Source organism: Ascaphus truei, chromosome 18 (genome assembly GCF_040206685.1).
Source record: "Ascaphus truei isolate aAscTru1 chromosome 18, aAscTru1.hap1, whole genome shotgun sequence".
In the NCBI taxonomy this organism is placed as follows: Eukaryota; Metazoa; Chordata; class Amphibia; order Anura; family Ascaphidae; genus Ascaphus; species Ascaphus truei.
The window spans coordinates 29,966,614-29,992,225 of NC_134500.1; the positions used below are offsets into that span (position 1 = coordinate 29,966,614).

General features: G+C 43.6%; 1 protein-coding gene across 1 annotated transcript; it reads left to right on the top strand.

Annotated features, from left to right (window-relative positions):
• Positions 1 to 11,269: 11,269 nt before the first annotated feature.
• Positions 11,270 to 21,643, top strand: LOC142469197 (uncharacterized). Its single transcript, XM_075576159.1, has 4 exons — positions 11,270 to 11,546; positions 12,938 to 13,015; positions 13,379 to 13,617; positions 21,509 to 21,643. The coding sequence occupies exons 1-4, from the start codon at positions 11,270 to 11,272 to the stop codon at positions 21,641 to 21,643; spliced, it is 729 nt and encodes a 242-aa protein (XP_075432274.1).
• The last annotated feature ends 3,969 nt before the right edge of the window (positions 21,644 to 25,612 follow it).

Sequence of the window (25,612 nt, forward strand, 5' to 3'; positions counted from 1 at the left end):
ACCAAACTGTTGATTTGGCCACTCCTAATGTTCCTGCTATCTCTCTGATGGATTTTCTTCTTTTTTGCAGCCTAAGGATGCCCTGTTTCACTTGCATTGAGAGCTCCTTTGACCGCATGTTGTGGGTTCACAGCAACAGCTTCCAAATGCGAATGCCACACCTGGAATCAACTCCAGACCTTTTACCTGCTTAATTGATGATAAAATAACGAAGGAATAGCCCACACCTGTCCATGAAACAGCTTTTGAGTCAATTGTCCCTCTGACACAGACGCTGCTATCTACGCTTAATGACAGAGCAGGCAGCGCTGAGACTCAGCTCCTGCACAGTTTATACTCCTGTATTACCCGATGGTCTAAGGGAGCCTCCTTTTCTAGGGATTATATATATCTATACTGACAAGATATACAGCAGCTGTAGAGTATACTTACCTGTGCTGTTGCTCACTACCATTCACTGTTACAGCAGAGTAGCTCTAATCAGGGCTGTTAAGGTACTGTTCATGTTCTGCACTTGCTGAGCTGAATTGTTTTTACACTTATACACCAACTATTCTGCACAGTAATTCCCATACAGGGACTTCCAGGTATAGCAATCAGTATACACATGGTGCTCTATATCAGAGATTATGTTTATTTCAATCTACTGATTAAGTCAGTTCACAATCTTATATGGTTAAATAGCAAACCCTCAGGTCTGGGGCAGATTATATAGCAACTGTCACCATTTGTCTATACAGTGCTCTATTTAATCTACTGTATCATCTACTGCAGTTAGCAACAGGATTTAGAAGTGCAGCACACTTTATTATAACTACACTGTGTAATATCAGCTAGAGCTAGAGGTCTTAACAATATTACCTAGAGCTATAGCTGTTGTGTATCCTTGGGGCAGTAATTTACACTTTTCATTTAACCCTGAGGCAACATAGGTGCATTATCTTATCCAGATTTAAATGACTCTATTGCTAACTACAGGCTGTGCAATCAACCCGCCATTAGCAGTGTAATTCCCATACTATTGCACCAATGCACTACAAGTATATAATTGTCATTCCATATAAGAATAGTATTTATAATCCCTCAATCAGCTCTCCCCCAGGCTTCCCTAATTAAGATGGCTGGGGGCTAGTGTACTCAAGCAACACTTCAAAAACGACTACCTACCTGGGGACTATCATATCCCTTAGGTAACTAAGCGTAGTGATACAGAGTTTAATCCTATTTTAATCCCCATTGTTTTACTATGTTTCTAATAAAGTTTAGTTTTAAATTTACACCATCATTTCAACACAGTGTGTGAGTGCTCTACTGGGGATCTTTCCTCCATTGTTTACGAGTCAATTGTCCAATTACTTTTGGTCCCTTGAAAAAGAGGGGGTTACATATTAAAGAGATGTAATTCCTAAACCCTGCCTCATCATTGATACACTGCACTTCAGACAGAGAAGCACTCTCTACCCACACTACATCTGCAAGCACCTATCTCCCTGTGATTTTTCCTCAATAAAACTAAGAAAGACTAAAGGACTTGTTGTGCTTTGAAAGAGGGAAGACATGAGTTAAACTAACTGGAACTATTCATACATCATTCGTGACCCTGGTTCCAGGAAACTCCCCTTCATAACCTTAGTGGCTAACTGACTAGGTAATGAATTTGTTAAACTCTCCCCCCACCCCCCCATCAACTACCCCAATCACACACCCCCTCCCCACACACACAGTAATGGGCAATACTAGTCCTATTAGCCAAATGTGGCTAATAGGAATTTGCCCATTTAAAAGCATATTTCAATCAAATACAGTATAGCCTGGCCTTCCATCTGATCCACACTGCCAGCGTGGGTACTACACCACAGAGGTATTGGCCGATGCCTCCCACGTACCCGATGCAGCTGGGATCTGCCCTGCTACTCATGGCGGTGAGCTGCATATCCTGTCTACAGATCCCCACTGGGATCAAGCCCAGAAAGCTGCAGAACTGTATCTGCGGCGTCAGTAGGAGAAGTGCCGGCCAGCACCACCCCTGATGACTGCATAAATTCTACTGTCGCTACTCCGCCACCGGGAGCTAAGATGGCCGCCAAGTCGCCCAGCCGGGTGAGCTCCAGAGAGATCCAGGCCGCTCCGGTGAGTAATACCCTTCCGGTTGATCCTTTCCTCCTGACATGCAGGGAGCAGAAGAAGTCCCGGGAGGCCCTTCAGGCCGAGGCGCTGGCTGAAGCCCGCTGCTGTAAGAGCATAGAGAGGGGCAAATTGAACCTGACCCAGGACTGTGCCATTGCTCCTCCTGGGGAGAGTTCCCTGAACATGCCCCCTAGAGACTTTGGTGCTGGCCCCTTGTCACCGGAGGCCCCAGTCCCCGAGTTATCTGCCCCTTCTGCCCCGCATTCCCCATCCATCACCAGTCCCAAGGTCCGACCCTTGACCCCCAGGCCCTCTTCACCTGGAAGCCCCGTGGCTCCCTATGGACAATGTGATGTTATGTTTATTAGGCCTGATATGCAATTGGAAGAGTCTGTGCATTGGGGGGATTGTGATGATGAGGGGATGAGTTCAATGCAATCTGATAATGTATTGTCTCCTGTCAGGGAGGAGGCAGAAGGACCCCCTATGTGGAAAGGTCCTATATGTGGGGTGCTGCCGGGTACTGCTACTGACCGCAGCTTAGTGAAATTTAGTAGAGCAGCCCGAGTAATAGTTCATGGGTTCAGAAAGATGGGATTTGAGTTCCCATATCTCCCTGAGAAATTGATGAGAACTGTGGAAATTCACCGCTTAGAGTGGGTGAAAGAGACCATAATTGCCCACCTTGGGACTTATGCTAAGGATCCCACCTATGTGGATCTGGATAGAGCTCCCCAGTTATTAAAACTATGGATGGTTGGGAGAGATATTCACATAGACCGAGTGGAATATATTTCTGAGTATGGGAAACGAAGGTGCTATTCAGTAAAGGTACCTGATGATACTGGTAGAATGGTCAGGAAGCCTGACCTTGCTCATTACTATTAATGCTTTAATAACTGCTGTGTTAGTAGAAATGTTATGTTCAGTAAATCACTGTATTGCCATGTTTCTGTGTATATGCAGTGGTGATGTCAGTGCTGTCCATGCTGGAATGTATACAGTAGAGGCAACTCTTATTCGAACAAAAACCAGTGGCAAATCCCCAAAAAACCCAGGAAACACCCAGGTACATTCTGAATACATGCCTTAAACTTTCCTAAAACTAGCCCCAGCATTTCTGCATTGATTAATGGCCTATCAGATTAACAGCGGGGGTCCCTGGCAGTCCCATTCAAACTGAATTGGAATGCCAGGGATCCCTGTTGTGTTAATCCTATGGGTCGTTAGTCAATGCAGAAATGCCTTAAACGTGCCTCAAACTAGCCCAGAACATACCCAGCACATTTCCCAGCACATACCCAGAATGTAACCCGGCTAGTTTACGGCAAATGTTAGAATAAACGTTGCCTCTACTGTAGGACATAATGCATTTCAGCTTATGTGAATTTACAGCTGTTGCACAGTATGGTAGAGGTTGTACCTGCTGTAAGTCCAAGCCGGGACGGTTGGAGTTTTACCAGAGGGAGTATATAGCCTGGCCTTCGGCAGCTATTGCTAATTCTGGGCCTGGGTAATGAATTGGTTAAACTCTCCCCCACCCCCCCCATCAACTACCCCAATCACACACCCCCTCCCCACACACACAGTAATGGGCAATACTAGTCCTATTAGCCAAATGTGGCTAATAGGAATTTGCCCATTTAAAAGCATATTTCAATCAAATACAGTATAGCCTGGCCTTCGGGAACTATTGCTAATTCTGGGCCTTTCCTCTGTCAGTCCTGTTAGAACAGGCAGTGGAAAGGTTAATTCCTTCAGTTGGCCTGTTTTGCATTTCAGCTCTGAGTATGTAGCAATATTCAGGGGCGGGCCTAAGCAACATTTGAGCATGTTAATCCAAAGGGTGGATATGGGTTGGAACACCCCCTGATGCCAATCGGTATCCAGCTTTGAGTTGTAATGATTCAAAGCTGGAGACACTCCCTGAGGATATTCAAATTGAGACATATTCCCAAATTCAGTTAGTGATCAGTTAGTCTAGAGAGAGAGCAGAGAGAGATAAGAAGCTAAGTAGAGGTCTCCCCCTCTTGCCCCACCTGGGCAAGGAGGGGGGGAATTCAAGCTGCCATGAGCAGAGAGGCAGAGATTACACCATGCCTGTGCTATCATGCTGTCTGCTGTCTGCACACCTATGCGGAATAAAGATCCACAGAAAAGAAGCTGCTGTGTGTCTCCCTGTTCCTGTGTCTGGAGAATGGAGTGTCAGTGGGGGTCTCTCCTCTGGGGACCCCAGGGGATCCCTGCTGGCTGGAGGCGCTGTGCACCCTGAGAGAACAAGGTAACCTGTCCCACACCTCCTGTCCCTTTCCTGGGTTCTCCCCACAACACCGCGGAGCACTCAGCCCTCCTGTTTACCAGCAGGTCTCAGCACCAAGACCACTCAGAGTGACCAGAAGGATTGTACCCCCCAATAGCATGTCGGGTGGGGTACCATAGAAGGGTTACACAGTATACATGACAGTAACTAATAACATCATATAAACGAAGCCATTCAATACATTGATTGTTACTGTGGCTACTTAAGACCTCCGCGGGGGCATAGATTGCCAATGTGGCTAACAATGAACACCCTAAATCAGGGGTGCTCAACTCTAGTCCTCAAGCCCCCCCCCCCCCCCAACAGGTCAGCTTTTCAGGATATCCCTGCTTCAGCACAGGTGGCTCAGAGGCTCAGTCTCTGACTCTGAGCCTCTGATTGAGTCTGAGCCTCTGATTGAGCTACCTGTGCTAAAGCAGGGACTGATTGAGCCACCTGTGCTGAAGCAGGAAGAGGGGGGGGGAAGTTGAGGACTGGAGTTGAGCACCCCTGCCCTAAATAAATAAATGTGTTACTTCCCCTTGCCGGGACGAAGGGCCGTCCTTCTCATCCTCGGTGGTGCCACCCACGAGATGCATCTCTAGCAAAGGGCCGTTGCCCAACAATAAAAAATTAAAAAAACAATAACCAATCCCTTCCCGATGGCCCACGAAAATAAACAAAAAAATGGAAAATCGGGCCAAATGGCTCCAATCAGATGGCATCCTCGGTGAAGGTTAATGGATCTTCCACTTGACCTGAATCAATGGATGACCCACCCATTGAAGAGCCGTCGGTGGTGAGTAGCTCTTCTTGATTTCTTCTTCCAGATGTTGACTCGTCGTCGTTTTCCATGATGGCTCGCCGTTTGGACCCCAATGGGATCCGATACTTTTACCAGCTCCAATAAAAAGTGCTTTCTTTTTGGTGGTGCCATGTTAATGTATTGGAACGATGACAATAAGGCACTTTTTTGGGCGATAATACCGTGTTTTTATGTTACCGCCGCTGGTGGGTCATGGGGCTTTATTGAACGTCCGTCAACACTGCTTCACAGACGCAGACACACTTCACACTTGATTGATAACTCATGGCAAATAATACTATTTAAGACTTTAACCCCTTGGTGGCTCTTAGGGGAGGGGGAACACTGGGGAGGTTCTTGGTTTGTAAGGGTTAAGCTGGCAGTCTCTTGCCTAGAGTTAGTGATGCACCATGTTAAATGACCCTCTCTGAAATACACTTCAGCTGCTGAATGAGGAACCCGCTGCTGTGTACCGCATACTTCTTCCATACCTATCTGTTCAGGATTGCACCAGGGACCTTCCGATTTGGCCGATCCAAACATGCTCCAGAGTTACTAAAACAGTGTCCCGAGTGCTCACCACAAACAAGGCGGGGCCGCGAGGCTGAGGTGGGGATATTGATAGCCACCGACCAACAACCGGGCAGCCACGTCTGGAGTGCAGAGTGGTAGTTGTGTAGCCGGGTCAGGGTAAGAGAGGCAAGATTGGTTGAGGTACTTGCTGTGGTCAAGGAGTGGAGATATCGGATAGTCGTTGATGTGGTGCCGGGGTCCAAGGGTAGAGAGAGTAGAATAGTCGAGTCCGTAGCCGTGGTCCATGGGTCAGAGAAGTCAGGAGTCCAGGTGCAAGCTGAGGTCAAACAACAAGGATCAAACAAGACAAGACAGATCAGCAGGAAGTTGGAGGTAAGCACAAGTCACAAGAGTTTATGCTCAGCCAGTTTGCAGGAAGGCTGGCTGAGCATTTAAAGGACAGTTAGCCAATGCTGAGGCAGCACACAGGTGCAAGGTAAGTGATAGCAGGATAGGGCACAGCTGCAGGGTAATGCAATCACAGGTATGATGTGTACCGATAGGCATTGGCGGAGTCAGTAGCAGCTGTGGGATAATGGGCGCAGTTAACCCCTTGTTTGCCTGTGTCCGCACGGCATCCGCGCTGTGAGCTGCCCATGTAGTCACAGGGGCGGAGCTTGGAGACAGTCCCTGCAGTGTCTCTGGTACTAAGAGAGCGGCACGTGCGTGCAAGTTGCAGTTGACTTACGTCATCCGTGACGTTGTGGGATGAGTAGCGGAGGCGGGGCTTCATGGCGATCCTCACACACGGAGAGCTCTTCACTAAAAACATGCTTCCTCCTGGTCAATAGTGAGAACAATCTCACACCCATACTACTGGCACTTACTGAAAGGGACACGTTCCTTAACCAAAAACTACAAATGGAGACAGGACACATTAAGATGTACACACACTAACCTATATACAGGACTCACAGTGAGGCTCTCTGGGGAACCTGCTTCTAGAACATCGGGTGGGGTTACATGGGTAGACGGATGCGAACATGGGAATGAGTACATGGGGAGGGGGGATGGGTACATTGGGAGGGGTGGCAGGATGGGTACATGGGGAGGGGGGACAGGTACATGGGAACGGGTGGGGAATGGGTACATGGGGAGAGGTGGGGGGATGGGAACTTGGGGAGAGGTGGGGGGATGGGAACTTGGGGAGAGGTGGATGATGAGAACATGGGGAGGGGGGATGGGTACATGGGGAGGGGGTATGGGAACATGGGGAGGGGTGGGGGGATGGGTACATGGGGAGGGAATGGGAACATGGGGAGGGGACTGTAAGGAATCCACTCCTGGCTTTGATTATAGCTTTTGCAGACTTCTGCAGTTGCAAAAGCTTCCTCTGGCAATCAATGGCACATGTGCTGCTTCTCATTGCAGCTTCTGCCTGTGCTCCATCATTGGAGGAATGCTCACACACCCTCCTCCTGTGATTGGATCTCCGTCCTTTATACACTGGGCGTTGGCACTGAAACAGTGCCGAGCATAATTTCCTACCCTGGACGTTACTGTGTCTGCCACTAGCCACCCTGGCTTGTATCCTGTGTATTATCCTTTCTGGTTCTTGTCCCTGTTTCCTAAGGCCGCCTGCTAATTCCATGCAGGGGCCCGTTCCTGACTTCTCTGCTGAAGCGTTGTTTCCTGAGGCCGCCTGCTAGTTCCATGCAGGGGTCCATTCCTGAGTTCACTGCTGAAGCGTTGTTTCCTGTGGCCGCCTGCTAGTTCCATGCGGGGGCCCGTTCCTGATTTCTGTGCTGAAGCGTTGGTTTCCCGACGCTGCCCTGCGGTGTACTTCGGCCAGCCTGCTGTCTCCTCCTGCTGAGACCGGCGTCATGGGCCGAGGCCGCTCCTCACGAAGAGGCCACTCCCGCGCTCACGCTCCTAAGCTGAAGCGGGGATCTCCTGACTACCTGTTGCCGAACTCCTGCTTGAATAACGATGATGGTGCCTTCTCCAATCCTGACCCTGCTACGTACGACTACAAAATGCGCACTCCGGATCAGTCTGCGCGGACTAAGGTCGGTGATTCTATAACCCCACCTCAGCCCCGCGGTCCGGTCCCGGTTTGTGGCGAGCACAATCGTAACAGTATGCTCGGCCCCACAAAACCGGACCGCGCCATGGCGGGGGTTGGTAAGTTTTTTACTGTACCTATGTCCCAGGCTGCGGACCAGTCCCTGTTTGGAAGACCATACCTGTTTGAGAGACTGCCTCCGCCTGAGAGTGAGTTCTTATATAAAGGTTTAACCCCTCTGGAAAGACTGATCCGGAAAGAACTCCTTACTAGATCTCAGCAATTTAAAGAGGAAAGAAAGACTCAACAGGCCCTGTCCTCCCAGATGCACCTTGCTAATTCCATCGCAGATCGAAAGACTCTAGATCAGATTCTAGATGCCGCCCGTGTGTTATACCAAGATTTTGACCTAATCTTAAGTGAGCGGGACCCTTTTCTCGCTGCCTACGCACTTTCTAATCACAATTTCTATGCTGCCAGTCCTGTTACTAAACCTGTGGGGTTACCACCCTCTCCTAAGAAAGGCCAAACCATCTCCCTGTCACTCCCCGCTAAGGAAGAACCTGCCACGGTCCCTAGTCCTGAGTTAACCTCCCTGGGTTCTGTCCCCGAGGTTCTTTCTGTCTTAGCCCCTGCTAGACAGGCCTATGAGTCCCCCACTGTAAATCCCTGAATCCCCCAGGTCAGTGTGTCTTCCCTAGCACCAGAAAATGAATCCTGTTTGCCCTCTCGTTCTAAACCAGAATTTCTAAGCTCTGTTCCCGAGGTTATTTCTGTTTTAACCCCTGCTAGTCTGCTCTGTGAGGTCCCTATTGTTAACCCTTGTATCCCTCAGACTAAGCTGAGGTCTCTAGGGCAAGAAGCTGAAAACCCTATGTCCCCACTCTCTGAGATTAGTGTATCTTTTCCTGATTCTCAGCTACAGCCTAACTTTACCCTTGAGGTTTTTCCTATGTTAACCCCTGCAGGTCAGCCCTGTGAACCTCCCTTGGTAAATCCCTGTAGTCCGCCAGTCAAGGGCACCTCCTTAGTTTCAGAGGATGAACCCCTTATGTCCCCTGACTCAGCTAAAATTCTCGGGGCTATGCCCCCTGAACTTTCGGCAATAATACTGGCTCCAGTTAAAAGTATTCTGGAACCGTTTGTTTCCCTAAGCCTGTTAGCAGAATCCCCACTCCTAGGTATGTCGCTTACCCAGTCTGTCACTCAGCGACCTGAAATCCCTGCTTCTGAGCATAGACCCCTTTCCGTGGAATCTGTAGTCGTTTCTGATGTCCCAGACACTTTTTCACAAATACCCACTTCAGAGACCAGCACAGTTGTGGTTGCCCCCCTTGTACTGTCTGTGTTCTCCTCTTCTCAAATCCTAGGGTTAAAAGCGAACAGTACATATTATGCCCCTTTCCAAGTGACCCCTTCTGAGATCAGCGTATCTGCTGTGACTCCCTTAGTACAATTACAGTTAGGGCCCTCCTTTTTGAAGGATCAGGTTTTCAAATTTCAAACTCCCTTTTCCCCTGATTTTGTGAACCTGCAGTCCCTGCTCACTATAGTTAAAGGTTATCCAGCAGCCGCTGAGTTAAGCTCTGCCGCTGCTAAAACTTCTGTTGTGGAAGCAACCTTCCCTAGTTCACCTCCTGTCCTTGACTCTAAGTCTGTCTCCTTGGGACTGGTGACAGCTATTAGCGTCCCTTCTACGGTCCCTCAGGCTATCACTTCAGAGATCAGCTTATCTGTCCCTGATCCCTTTCTACGCTCTGAGTCTCCCCTTATGGCTTCTAGGGTCTCCCCAGCACGCCCTGTGTTAACCCTTGGCTTCTCTCTGACTTCTGAGCTAGAGCCTGTCTGCCTGCTCTCCACCTCTGCGGTAGTCTGTGAGATGCCTATCACCTTTACTAAGATTCCTGTTTTGCAAGGTATTTCTCCTATTAAGGGCCTCATGCAGTAAGCGACGATTATGTGAAATCGGCAAGCTTATCGATTAGTCATGTTATTGGCGTTTTTCCCTCTCCGTATGCAGTAAGTGCCGAATACATTCAAAATCAACCAGAAAACAAATCCGCCCACTCTCACGATGATGAGCCGATCACACACAGGTGTATCGGCGTGCGTGGCGGGGTGCTGTTAGGTTGCACAATCACAAATCTTGCTGAATCAGGCGAAACAAGCATGTTTTTGATTGCGCGCCATATTTAAAGGCAACGTGTACTGCTAATCATTCTCTGTGTTGTTGGGAGTGAGAGAGAGAGAGAGACGCACAGAGCTGGACGATTGAAGATTTGCATATTGACTGAGAGACTTGTTGTGTATTGGGTGAGCTTTGTCCTTTGTTGTTTTGTTTACATCTTTGTCTTGTTTTATATGTGGAAGTGGGTCGTGTGATTGCCTGTACATTTCTTGTCTGTTTTTTGTGAGTGCTGGAAGTATGCCCGCAAAGCGTGGGAAGAGTGATGCTGGTGGGAGTGGGAGTGCTACTCGTGGGAGTACGCGTCGGAGTGAACGTTCTGTTCAGGGGAGTGATGTTGCTGGTGCACCGAGTGGTGTTGCTGGGAGTGGGAGTGCTGTTGTTGGGAGTGGGAGTGCTGGTGCTGCGAGTGGTGTTGCTGGGAGTGGGAGTGCTGTTGTTGGGAGTGGGAGTGCTGTTGTTGGGAGTGGGAGTGCTGTTGCTGTGAGTGGGAGTGCTGGTGCTGGGAGTGGGAGTGCTGTTGCTGTGAGTGGGAGTGCTGGTGCTGGGAGTGCTGGTGCTAGGAGTGTGAGTGCTGGTGCTAGGAGTGTGAGTGCTGGTGCTAGGAGTGTGAGTGCTGGTGCTAGGAGTGGGAGTGCTGGTGCTGGGAGTGCTGCTGGTGGCGCAGTTGCTGATGGGGTGTCTGGTGGTGGCGTGCTTGCTGGTGGCCAGCTTTTGGAGGCTCTTCCATTGGAAGAAGGAGAGTCCAGTCAGCACCAGCCAAGCTCTGACCCTAAACCTGCTCGGAAAAAACGTGTGGAGAAGCCACGTAATCCTCGCTTCAATGACCAGGAAAATAGGGCTCTTGTCACTGGCATTCTGGAGCACTATGACAGTCTCTATGGACATTTAGTAGGTAAGTGTAACTTTACATTTATTATTCAAATACATGTGATCCTAGGTCATCTGAGTTTTGTTCATATGCAAATATGGGTACACAATATCTTTCTATGTTCATTAGTGTGGAAACACAGCTTTTTATCATGCCTTACAAGGACAAATAAACACAGGCGGTCAATTTGCCAGAACTGCATACAAAATGAATGCAACCTTGCTTACATGTATAGGTTTAGTAGTGAATGCTCATGTGCTGCACATATTACACATAAAACAGCATGTTTGCTATCTCTTGGAACAGCTAGCAGTGTAGGAAACTGGTGCTTATATTATTATTAATTTACCTCATATCTTTTATATGTTTTTCAAGGGCGGACAAGTGCAGCAAGCAAAAAAGAAATGTGGGACACAATAGTCATTGGTGTCAATGCCTGTGGGAATAGTGTCAGGGACAAGTATCATTGTCGGAAAAGATTTGATGATATTAGGTCCAAATTGAAAAAGAAAATACAAGACCAACGCGTGCATGCTACTGGCACTGGAGGTGGGCCCACACCACAACGTCTCATATTGACTCCATTGGAGGAGCTGCTTCGGCCAAAATTACTTACCGTCGTCGTGGAAGGCTTGGCTGGTGACCGTGACATTGGAATTTATCCGTCACAATTTCCAGCAGGTGATAAATATTACTGTACTAGGCGTGTCGTTGCTTACAGTTATTTTGCATATTTACACTGCTTTTTATACTGTCTTCACAATATAAGCATACCTGCATCTATATATGTATATGTCTGATTCTGTATATATATATCTCAAAATAGACATATATGTAGTAGTCCTACTAAAAGCAGTAACTAATATAGCACGTGCCATTGCGTGCTCATTTACATGTGAATTCCCAAAATGCATAGCTGCAGTGGAAGCAATTGATGGTGGGCAAAGATGGGGAACAACAGGGTAGTACACATGTGTAACACATGTTCATGAGAAATTATTAGTAGCTACAGGTACAGAACAGAAATATGTATCATATTATTGTGTATTTTATTGATTTTACTCCGACAAACATGACATTACTGCCTATTTTAAGCATGCATCAAAGAAATTGCATGTAACGGCCTACAAACATCACTGGCACTAACACATCTATAGTTGCTTATGAAAAGGTCCATTTTTGCTTTATGTCATATACAGACAGCATAATGAGGCACACGTATCATATGTTATGTCATTGTTTTCATAACTTAAACACTGCAGATGACTACTTAGCTCATCTACCATTGTGTTAAAGCAGCTGCAATTAATATCTCATCACAGCATACACTTCAACAGAGGGGGTGGGGTTCAGCACACACACTAATTACAGCCTCATTTCACGGTCAACTTAGTTCACACCATTTGCACCTGTTTCAAGTCATTGAAAGGTGTGGCTGATTAGGCTTTTTGGGGAAGGGAATACCTTTCTTACAACCTGAATAGCACAACTGAAGTTAATCACACTCATTTGAAAGCTTAACTCTAGCTACTAAATGCCCCAACAACTCATTACTTATCAAAGCGTACGTCACACATTAGTTCACTCATATCTATAGTTGAACTACTATGAAAGACACATTATCACACACTGCATGTGTTGTCTTGTTGAGTCACAGCCACATTCAGGTGTGCCACATCTTCGATTAATGTACCACACATATCCTCTACCAAAAACAACACTTTTTGCAATATGACCACCTTCATGATAACCATTGTGAATGGTCATCTCATGATAGTTATGTACATTATGATACTGATATCACTACACAACATATGATTTTTATGTACTCATTTAATCTATTTATCCTCACGCATTACTGCAGAAACATAGTATGTTGTATGTTAGGGAACTCAAAAATTCTAAGTACACAGGCATGTACAGTGTTATTACAACTATTTATGTTCACTTTCACACACATTTTCGGTTAAGGAACTGATGTTGTTAGTTAATCATAAATACAGAACATACAATAAGTGTTTGTTCAATATTTACACATGTAAATGTAAAACTTATGTTATTGTTATATATAGTTGCCCCTGGAGGACATGTGTCACCTGAGATGGAACAAGTGTCTTCACCTGGGTCAGCCAGCTCAACACTACTAGAAGGTGAGTGTATCATTTGCTGGCCATATAATATGTGCTCTTCTATATGTTATGTTGTCATGTGCATTATTTGTTTTGCACATCTTCTTTAAATAGGATTACTTAGTGTCAGTGAAAATTAAGTGTAAGGCAACATGTATTGTGTTAGTGATGTTAATTATCATGTAGGACTTCTGAGTTTAGAGCAACTTTTCATTCATTCATATTTCATACTGAGTCCAAACATTATTCGTAAGTCAAGGTAGTTTTTAATGAGGTTATAAAACGTATGCTAACATGTTAGGTGTTACTTAGGACACAGTACAATTACATAGTAACACAGCATACATTAACATGCCATTTAATAATGTGTACATTTCTTTTTAGAACATCATGGTGATGAGGATGATGAGTATGATGAGGATGACGCCACAGAAGAGACTGAAATACAATCATGTGACCATGAAGAGGTGCCAATAGAAACTGTTGTACCGCCAAATCGTCCATCAACTTCCACATACGATGCAATTGTAGCTTCAGAGGGAAAAATAGTGGACGCAGAAAATCATCGCCATTCAGACATGATGACAGTGCTGGAAAGGATGATTGGACTGCAGGAAGAAACAGTATCACAATTGGCACATCTCCACAGAGTCTTCATTGAAGTGCCTAAACAGTTGCAAAAAATCAACACCTCATTCGAAGCATTAGTTGTTCAGCAAACACAAGCTAATTACTGGAGAATGACTAATGTACCACAATTCAACACCTCCCAGCCAGGATCTGTTCATGCAGGTCAGTTTTCACCACATTCATCTGATATTCATTCACCAGGCCCAAATGTTACCGGTCAAGTAGCAGACATTGCTGTGCAGGTTCCTGATGACATCCTACCGCTGCCATCTGTACAAATTCAGCAGCAGACACCTACAAAGGAGGCGACAAAAACAAAACAAGACACACATGAAACAGACCAACCATCACTTCTGCAGTGTCTACCAACTTGCTCACATGTGTCACTGGGCACAAGCCCTGTCCGTGAACAGTCACTACCCAAAAGCCCTGTAGGTGAGTCGCTGCCCAAAAGCCCTGTAGGTGAATCGCTGCCCAAAAGCCCTGTAGGTGAGTCGCTGCCCAAAAGCCCTGTAGGTGAATCGCTGCCCAAAAGCCCTGTAGGTGAATCGCTGCCCAAAAGCCCTGTAGGTGAATCACTGCCCAAAAGCCCTGTAGGTGAGTCACTGGCCACAAGCCCTGTAGGTGAGTCACTGGCCACAAGCCCCGTAGGTGAACAGTCACTGGCCACAAGCCCTGCCCGTGAAGTGCCAGAGGCCACTCAAAGTGGCTCTGTTGTGCCTAAAGTTGGTGGCAAAAGAAAAAGGAAAATTCAAGAGACAACAAGCAGGCCTGTTACTCGCTCGCAAAAGGAACAAAAAAAATAAATGTTATAATTCAGAAAATATGTCTTTGGCCTTGTTTTGTTGACTTCAGATTATCTAATTACTATTGTATGTATGCTGAAGACTGTGTTGTTTCCAAACTTTCAACTATGTTCTTGTACACGTGAAGTTTTGGAAATGTTAACACTCATAATTAATTGTGTTATAAATATTTATGTTGTAATCGTCTGTTCAGTAATGGTCCACCAGGAGCCAGTTGCTAAGTTTAGAGAAGCTGCCATTGACTTTGCAGCAAAACATTGCATTTGGGTGTGTTAATTGATGTAAGAATTGCATATGCATATTAGTCACATGCAATTATTAAAACACCTAAGTAAGTGCAAACATCTTTCTTGTACGTGTACAGCAGGATTATGTGTAAATTATTACTTACCTTTGCCTTGCTTGGCCATTGTAATTTTGTCCTTTAATCAGTTGTGTGTTCGTTTCTATAACATCTCAGAATGTATAATAATATATATACACACACACACACACACACACTGAGTGAGTGTGAGTGTGAGTGTGTGAGTGTGTATATATATATGTATATATATATATATATGTATATATATATATATATATATATATATATATATATATATATATATATATATATAGTACTATATAAACTGGTATACACAAACTAATACACTTCATGCTTCCTTGTGAAAACACTATTTTAATAATACAGGCCTAATGTTTGAGAAATATCCTAAGTATGAGACTCTAACAGTATTGTGCTTAAACAAATGTTTATTACTTAATTCAATCATGTTTCTCACCATTTAAATAGGTTTCATACAAGGTATACTTAATGCCATCAATGTTGTGTGTACTCCTGCAATATAAAAAAAAAAAAAATATAATATATAAATATATATATATTTTTATAAGAGATATATTTATATATATATATATATATATATATATACACACGTATTTAAACTCATGCAGACAGGGAGTTAACCAGACTTTCACATACACACAGAAATGTAAGCGGGGAAAAAACATTTCTTTTTGCAGGTGTGTTTTTACTGATATGCCTGGCTAAGAAATATTTTCACACACTGGTCTTTGTTAGTTTTCAAAAAAACACTATGTGAACGCATTCAAAGTCTAGGGATGTTTTTCACAAACGAGATAAAAGAAGGAGAAATGTTTCTCCCACAGTCCCATATCACGAACCACAACTGTTAACCCAATTAGACAAACAAATCCAATTGGCGTTTGAAATAAGGAGTCAAAGTAGTTAGTTTTGTTGACCTTGACAAGGAAAAACAGGAGTTTGTTAGCCATTCAGCACATTCATTTTGATGAGCAAATAACACAGACCTGCACACAGCTTTTGTGCTACTCAGACATGGCTGATGAATTCGTTAACAATATTAATCCCCTTTTAGGGTATAAGTACATGATCTGTGAAGCCATCTTGAACAGTCGCGGACAGAAAGCAAGCACACGCCAAATCGATGATTTCATTCGAGCAAAATATCCTTATTACCAAGACCGTAAGCATGCACGGAATTTTAATTCCTCAATAAGATTCACTTTATCAAGTAATGACTTTTTTGAACGTGACCAGGATAAGCTACAACACACCTATGGTTTCTGGAAGATTGCCCCGGAAAAACAATTTCTCCTGAAAGACGGCACTTATATTGTCGTGAAAGGCATATTTATTCCTAATGGCAATAGCAATGTATCCGCTACTACTGATCCGTTTGAATCGATACGTGCTGCAATATCTGCAGCCTCCATTCCTGAAACCCACATTGTACAAGAACAAAAGTACTATGATTATGTACCAAGCCTTTCAGCTGAAAATGCATTGGAATGGGAACCCGAAGAAATGAACCTACCTCCCGACCAATTATTTGAAGAAAGCAGTGGCGATTCCTATGAGCGCATCCTGGAGGAGATATGTGCCATACTGGATTCAGCGGTTGGGTTAAGCGTGGATGAAAATGCCTTGCATTTCTGGAGCGACCAGTTGCAGCCAGGCGAAGAGTTAATTCTAGAAGAATGGTAAATATAACAATCGTTATGCGTTGACTCTGCGTTTAAATTTTTTTTTTTTTGTAACCACCATTTTCACTTTCAATGCGTGGATACAGCGTAACATTGCAGACTGCATAACATGTAGCGATCACAAACAAATTGTTTCCTAATACAATATAGTAGGACCTGAAAGAGTAGTACACATTGCTGACGGAATAAATATACGTACTTTCCTATCCCTTTAAACATATTAGCAACATTTTACCATTACTCTAACACATACCTGTTTTGTTATCATGCAACATCTACAACATTGAAAACCGGGTCCACCACGTATGACGTGGGACCCTTGTCATGGGCCAAGGCGTCCTTAAAAAGGATTAGTGATGTAAGTCCCGCCCCCAAGCGACGTGCGCGCCTCAAAGCCTATTGGCTGTCATGTTTTGTTATAGTAACGGTAACTGCAGTGTGTGATGCGTGCGGCTCAGTGTTTGTAGGCGTACCCTGGGCGTTAGCCGAATGTTAATTGAGTGGGAGGAGTGTTAGCGTGCGTTTCACGCTGGCTTAACATGACGTCACACGTATTGCATTTGCGCATTGTGTTATCGGCCGTGCTTTCTGTTCAAACACGTCTGTTTAAAAAGAATACAGATGTACTCGTTTAGAACGAATGTAGTTTCGTCTTCATTGTATTTGAAATAAAGATGTTATGTTTACTGGTATTTTCAACATGTATTGAACGCACAACGTACGCTTTGTTTTGCGCATGCGCTAACAGTTAGTGGAGCCAAGCGTGAAGTGCGTGCGCACACAAAGATGTGCGCGCACATCTTTCAGTATACAGGCAACGTTCACTTCTTATACATAGTTATGCCTGCTACAAATTTAAAGAAACATTACATACTGATGAACAGTTTTACTTCTAACATATAAGTGACTGACGTGTGTATCTACACAATCATATAGAGCTGCGTAACGCGTTGTCACGGATGCATATCTAGTAAGGTGCCATCTTTGACCATCATGTGTTTGCTGTATTTCAGAGATGTCGGGGAAGATACAATCGGATCAATGTATGATTTCAGAAGAGTCTACCTTTATATGAGATGATTGTGAGGAGGAGCCACCGACTACTATACTACATATGGAACTAATTTTATATTGCTTGCAGCGCTTATTAACAAACAATTAAAAATGTGATACCCTTATGCCTATATTGCATAAGCACTTAATTAACATAATGATGTTGCAAAAGAGTGCCTCATGAATTTTTATTGAGTGTTCTTTAATGACTACTAACATTTTATGACATGGTGTGTTTTATATATAACAACCATTCCCACTCTGCTAACACATTTGTGTATTCTAATATGTAATGGAACGTATGACTGTCGAAACTATGTAACAATAATAATAATAATATGAGCATGTTCATGTATAGGGCTGCTAGTTGTACGCAGCGATTTACAGACACATGTTTCAGCCTGAGGTCCCTGGCCCGTGGAACGTACAAATGTTTTTTTGCCGCATGAGGCACAGGGAGATAAAGTGACTTGGCCAAGGTCACAAGGAGCCCACACCGGGAATTGAACCAGACTCCCCTGCTTCAAACTATCAGTGCCAGTGTGTGTCTTTACTCAGTGAGCCACTCCTTCTCCCAATGTAAAGGACACTTACAACCAAGTAGCCATTTATTTTTAAAATCTCTTGTTACATGGGTATGTAGATAAAATGGTTTGGGACTGTAGCAAATAATGTTACTGGCCAGATGTTATGGTCCCCTCCAATGCATGATGTTCTGAATATGACATCACCATCATGTTATGAAGTACGTTTCTGTGTACTGCACCGACACACTTTATTCGAGCAAATACCCAGTATGTACCTGGCATATACCTGGAATGCGCCGCTCCTCACCTCTGACAAGCCCCGTTGCGTTTGCCTTCCCAGCCTGGGTTCATGCCTGGCTGACGGGCGGCTGATCTATTAAATGATAATGATTAGGATTTAATAGGCTGCAATGCTTCGCGTGTCTACCAGATGGCATAAATTCATGAATTGTAATGCAGTATATATATATATACTGTGCAGTATTGCAGCCAGCGGGAATAAAATGCTTCAATCCCTGTATGGAAAATACCTCAATGCACTCGGGCAGAAAACAGTCACAAACCTCAATACACCCGGGTATACCCGAATTCGTGGGACTAGCCGAGCTCGAATAAAGTGTGTCGCCAGTGTATATTTCATTAACCTAACTAACTATAGTTTACTGTGTTTATTAATCGTTTAGAAATACATAGTATAGTCAATATGATGATATAAGCTACCATAATAAAGCTGGTGTTATCATTTGTCGGTGTTATACATGGATCCTACACCAATTGATAGAGACACAAACAGTTGTCTTAAAAAGTGTGTCTATGCTACTGATGAATGTGCTCCCGTAAGTAAACAAATAAGTACAGTTATCCCCTTTTCTCCAACCACCTCTATATTACATTAATGGAAATTATAAGGAAACATACATAAAATGTGATGAAATGTGAGTAATCATTTTGTAATACAATGCACATGAAAGCTCAAGAGTAGCTAAATGCATATACATGATACAGAAAGTACATATATGTAACATTTGTGTTTAAACCAATATGTTGGGTTTTTAGTTCCAATAATTATAGGAAGATTGAGGTAGCCACATCTTATGAGAGATGTCAGCAAATATACATACCATGATCAGTCATACTGGAGATATACCTATAATGCAAAGGAACAATATATAAATTGCAAACATTGACATGCCATCTTCAGTACCGTAAACAACACAGCAAAGTGTGTATTTGGTGTTAAATGTACAACACCATGTATATTTCATGACATTCAAAATGTAAATCAGCCTGGTGTACACATCATATGGATGTACATGTTACACTGCACCAATAACATTGTATGTAAGCATACTAGAAGCATGAATGATTATGGGCATAATATGTGTTTTGTCTTAGCATAAGGAATAACACAATGCTAAAATATTATTGCTTTGTTACCCAAGTTGTATTCACATACACACAACTAAAGTACAATTGAAGAGGGATTATATAACCTGTGCAACAATAACATACCGGTGCCACATCCCTTTGTGCACACAGCAGAGAAAAGAAAGGTGTGCAACCCATATTCATCTGTGTCCTAACAGAAGGTTATATAAAGAAACATTATTGTTAATATAACATAATTAAACTATAAAAGTAGTACTAGGAACATATGAGTTTGTACTTACAAGAAAAAAATGAATTGATGAGATTCTGTCGTGTCTGGCCACCACTGGCTGTTTGTTCATTTTCAGCAGCTACATGGGTGGGATGCTCGTCTACCAAAGCCTCAGCTAGGTCTGACTGTACATTGTAAGAGAAAAATAGGGTGCTCAAACCCAGGACGACTCCATCCAATTCAACAATGATAAACATTTAACCCTGGAGATACCAGTGGGAGTGGGTGGTAAATAAAGACTTGTAAGTCCTCAAAGACATCTGTCACACTAAACCATGAAAGTCTAGAGACCATAAAACCCTACTCACGTCATCTCCAGGGATGATGGACAGGCGTGCCAGCCATGAGGGATCCGGAATCCAGATAGAGACAGAAGGAAAAAACGAATGGCACAGCCAGGGAGCCAGGTGTGGAGTAAAACTGCTTCTTTATTGGTGCATGCAGCGAGACAAGTAATCCCCTTGGTGGGACAAAGACAGGAACCTCCTACGCGTTTCGGACCTGGGGGTCCTTTATCAAGGAGTGTGGGATGTGCTGGGATAAGGCACCTTATATACCTGGTTAATGATAGGTAAATTGAAGAAATCTGCGCAAGATTAGCACATTCGCCCCGTGCGCATGCGCGTGACGTCACTCATGGCGCCGCATCCACTACCCGAGGGATTGTGGGTAAGAAGCGCCCATAGTGAATGTCCGCGCATGCTCAGAATGGAGCGTGAGGCCAACAAGGCTTATCCGGTCTGTATGTCTACTCCTGCCCATAGTGACGTCACCGCGGGACTCTGATAGGCCGATACATGTCGCTGCATCACCAATGATAGTGCTGGACAGCCGACATTGCACCAATCACATCAGATCCCCTGCGCTCACACTAAAGGCTATCGTAGTATACAGGACCTGGAATGAAAAATATATAAAACGCTAACTAATACCCCACAGCAGGGACAAATCAATATAATCACATTATTAGATGTAGCTGCTGTAAGTGGTTATACTTATCCATGCCAATCCCACATATAAAAGACATACAGTTTGACATATATCACACCTTAAAAAAAACACAAACAATCCCCATTATGCATTGAATATGCATTTTGAAACATTGTTCGAAACAAGTATTTATAAAAGAATTAAATTAAAAACAAAATATACAATTAGCAAGACTTTTTTGTATGTCTTCTCTTCAATGTCCCCAAGGTTGAGGAAGAACAAATGTATGATACTTTTATACAAGCAATTATTCATTATAAAGCTCTAATTCACTATTAAACAATCTACATAATTGATATAGCATAAGCAAGTTGTATTTCCAACTGATGGCGACTTACAGTACTTAGTATTATAATTACAATTTTATAGTTGTGATTTATACCACTACCATATAGTTTATAAATTTTGAAAGGGTTCCCCAATTGTTTTGAGGTAAAGTGCAACCTAGTCAAAGCAAGACCACCATGAAATATCTCAAACAGAGGAAACAGTAGTATGCTTGGAAAATAATGCCATTATATTCTGTCTGAGACTATTTTAATACAGTTAATTAATGTTTTTGCAAAAAATGGGACAGGTTCCATTCTACATTTAGACCGCAGGGAGTTCTGGTCTGAAGCATGAATATCCAGTAAGCCTCCCTGCGGTCCAGGAGGTTGAGCAAATCACCTCCTCTTTCCTTAGAAAAGATTCTCTCAATTCCCTGAACTTTAAGCCCATTGATGTTACCTTTAGGGCAATGTGTAAAATGTTTGGAGACAGGGTGGGATATGTCCCCCTTTTTTATTAGTCTGATGTGTTCGAGTATTCTAATTTTTAGGGGTCTGATGGTCCTCCCTACGTAATTGATTCCGCAACCACAAGTCAGAAGATAGATTACGTATTGAGTGTTACAATTTATGAACGACTTGATCGGGAAGTCCTGGTTAGATCTACAACCTCTGAATTGTTGTGAGGGTGTCATAAAATGGCAAATTTTACATCTCCCACATCTGTATGATCCCTTTGTTATAAATTTACTGATGGGGGGAGGGGAGGATGCCACGTAACTGGGTGATATATAAGTAGCAATAGTTTTTGCCTTGCGGTAGACAAAACGGGGGCCCTTTTTCACACATTCTTTTAGGCTCCCATCCATTTGGAGGATGTTCCAATGATTCCGAATGATTTTCTGAATTTGACTACTACATCTATTGTATTGTGTAATCATCAGTGGAACATCCTCCTTCATGAAATTTGTGCCTCTATTGATTTTATTCTTACTTAAGGCCAATGGGTCCTTAGTTGGATCCTCCTGTCTATTATTTAATAGATCCTCTCTATTGGTTGATGCAACCTCATTACGTATATTATTTAGACGCTCTAGATTGTAGCCTCTCTGATGGAAGCGGTGGCATAATTCCTCAGACTGACGAGAAAAAGCCTCTTCTGTAGAGCAATTCCTCCTCAGTCTGAGGAACTGGCCCTTGGGGATACCTCTGATGACGGCAGGTGGATGACAGCTGTCGGCTCTTAATAGCATGTTTCTTGCATTAGGCTTTCTAAATGTCTCTGTTTGTATTTGGCCTTTAATGTCAATAAACAATCGGAGGTCCAGATAGTCAATGTGTTGTGTATTGAAATTGTGAGTGAAAACTAAATTTAAATCATTTGTATTCATATAGTGAAAAAAATTGTGCAAAGAGTCTGAATCCCCATCCCAAATCATAATCAGGTCATCAATGAACCTTCTGTAGAATATAATGTGTTTACGAAAAGGATTAGTGCTCGAGAAAATAAACAGTGATTCCCACCACCCCATAAACAAATTCGCATACACCGGTGCAAAGCTCGTGCCCATTGCAGTGCCCCTCTGTTGTAAATAAAATGTGCGGTCAAATAAAAAGTAATTGTGTGTCAATAAGAAATTAATAGCATCTAAAATGAATGCTGTGTGAAAGTGATTGCTGTCTGGACCCCCGATAAAGTGCTCAACAGCTGCCACCCCCTGATCGTGTCTTATCACTGAGTAGAGGGACGTAACGTCCATAGTTACCCAGATGAATTGTGGGTTCCATTTGACATTTTTCAATTTTCTAATGAGGTCCCCTGAGTCCAATAGAAATGAAGGTAAGTTTTTAACAAAGGGTTGAAGATATTGATCAATATATTTTGATAAACCATCTCCCAAAGATCCAATAGACGAAATGATTGGTCTCCCCGGGGGGTCGACCAATGTCTTGTGGACCTTTGGGAGATGGTAAAAGACCGGTATAATTGGGTTTGGGTTCCATAAAAATGTATTTTCAGTTTTGTTTAGTACTTGTGTGATTGCCCCCACCTCTAACAATTCTTTATATGACTTCAAGAACCTCTCTGTGGGGTCATCTGGTAGTGCAGAGTAGGTGGTGGCATCCCCAAGTTGCCGATAGGCCTCCTTGAGGTAGGCAGCCCTACTCTGCACTACCACCGCTCCACCCTTGTCAGCATTCTTTATGACAATTCTTGAGTTTTTTTGCAAAGACAATAAAGCCTGCTTCTCTTTATAATTCAAATTATGTTTACCCACATTTGTTAGGGAATAACCCTCTGCCAGGATACGCAAGTCCCTAATGACCAGATTCTCAAACGTCGTCAAGAATGGGCCCTTAGAGAATTGAGGATCAAATACAGAACCTTTTTTGAGGTTAGACCTCCAGTTACTAAACTCCGGAATCACAATCTGTTCAGATGAAACATCATTATCATACAATAATTCTTCAAGGTCCAACATATCTTGGAGGTCACAAGCCTCTCTGAATGAGGGAGTTGAAGGAGCTGGATCACCTATTGGTGCTTCAGAATCTTCCGGGTGTGGTGTAGGTGGGACTCCAGATAAATTGACACCCCCCACAGTGTCCAGTGAATTATCATCTGTGGGGCCCACAAACTGAGAACGTTTATGAAAAAATGATTTTAAAGTTAGTTTCCTCACAAATTTGTGGACATCTATAGCGGTGTTGAACAAGTCAAAATCCATTGTTGGAGCATATTTTAGTCCTTTTCTCAAAAGTGACAATTCTGCGGTGGTTAGATCCTCCCCTGATATGTTTATAACATCTATTTCTTGGTTGGTACTCACTTCTTCCTTTTGGCTGGCCATCTGCCGCCCTCTCTTCTTTCCTCTTCTGGTTCTTTTTGATTTTTCTGGAAGAGAGGGAAGTTTTTTTGCTGCTGTTGCTGTCTCGAGGAGGATTGTTGACCCATTCCGCTTTCATGATAACTTCTTGTATAGTCTGCTCCTGTTGATCTGGATCTGGAGGGTTCCACTGGACCATCAGAATGGTGCCCTGATTTTTCTGTCTGAAAAAAAGAAACTGAATGCGAGAGATTATCCACATCTGAGAAGTCAGAATCTCCACTTGTTTGGTCACTATTTTTTGATTTCAGTATAGATTTGCGCGGGGTGGACCGCATGACTTTATCCCTTTGCTGTTGATTTTTCTGAGAACCCTGATTCACCCTGTCTCTGATAGGGTTAACACGCTGCCAACTGTATACTTGCTTCTTTTCATAGTCGGTGCGGTCCCTATCGTATTTGACCTGTTTTTTTGCAGTAATATCTTCCTCTGCTTTTAACACTGTTTCAGATAATATTCTATCGTAGTTTTTAAAACCTTCCAAATCTTTAAATTTTTGTAACTGTGCTTGGAGTTCTTTGATTTGAGTTTGCAGATTTTTTCTCTCATTTACTTTTTGTTCAATGATAAGCTCCATTAATTTGAAACTGCACTGGTCTAGTGTAGAAACCCATTGTTGTTCAAACTGGGGGGTAGTAAACCCAAATGTTGGCACTTTTTTTACACGTAGACCCCTGGGGATCCTTTTGTTCAGTATATAATTTTCCATGGAAATGATATCCCACCAGGCTCTGATATTCAAAATCAAAAGTCTCTCCAGCCTTTGGAAATGTGTTTTTAAATCTGAAATGTCCTTAGTGTCAGCATCAACTACCCGATCAAACACTTGTTGTGCCCTTTTCTTTCTTATTGAGTCATCCCAACAGTTCAAGGCATACATTGTAGATTCCACTTCTATTATCTCATTGTCCTCCATTTCTGCCATAATGTTAAAAAAGGGGTGGGTATACCACTAGTTATAAGTAGTCTTTCAAAGACACAGGAGGATATCCATGCACTTGACAATAAGTTTTGTTTAAAAGTTCATTCCATACACCTGCTCCTAAAATAAGCTTGATTGTAGATTTACAGAGTCAACTGTAGTGAGCTAACCCCAGTGTAAGGAGTCAGATGAAAGAGAAAAATAGGGTGCTCAAACCCAGGACGACTCCATCCAATTCAACAATGATAAACATTTAACCCTGGAGATACCAGTGGGAGTGGGTGGTAAATAAAGACTTGTAAGTCCTCAAAGACATCTGTCACACTAAACCATGAAAGTCTAGAGACCATAAAACCCTACTCACGTCATCTCCAGGGATGATGGACAGGCGTGCCAGCCATGAGGGATCCGGAATCCAGATAGAGACAGAAGGAAAAAACGAATGGCGCACAGCCAGGGAGCCAGGTGTGGAGTAAAACTGCTTCTTTATTGGTGCATGCAGCGAGACAAGTAATCCCCTTGGTGGGACAAAGACAGGAACCTCCTACGCGTTTCGGACCTGGGGGTCCTTTATCAAGGAGTGTGGGATGTGCTGGGATAAGGCACCTTATATACCTGGTTAATGATAGGTAAATTGAAGAAATCTGCGCAAGATTAGCACATTCGCCCCGTGCGCATGCGCGTGACGTCACTCATGGCGCCGCATCCACTACCCGAGGGATTGTGGGTAAGAAGCGCCCATAGTGAATGTCCGTGCATGCTCAGAATGGAGCGTGAGGCCAACAAGGCTTATCCGGTCTGTATGTCTACTCCTGCCCATAGTGACGTCACCGCGGGACTCTGA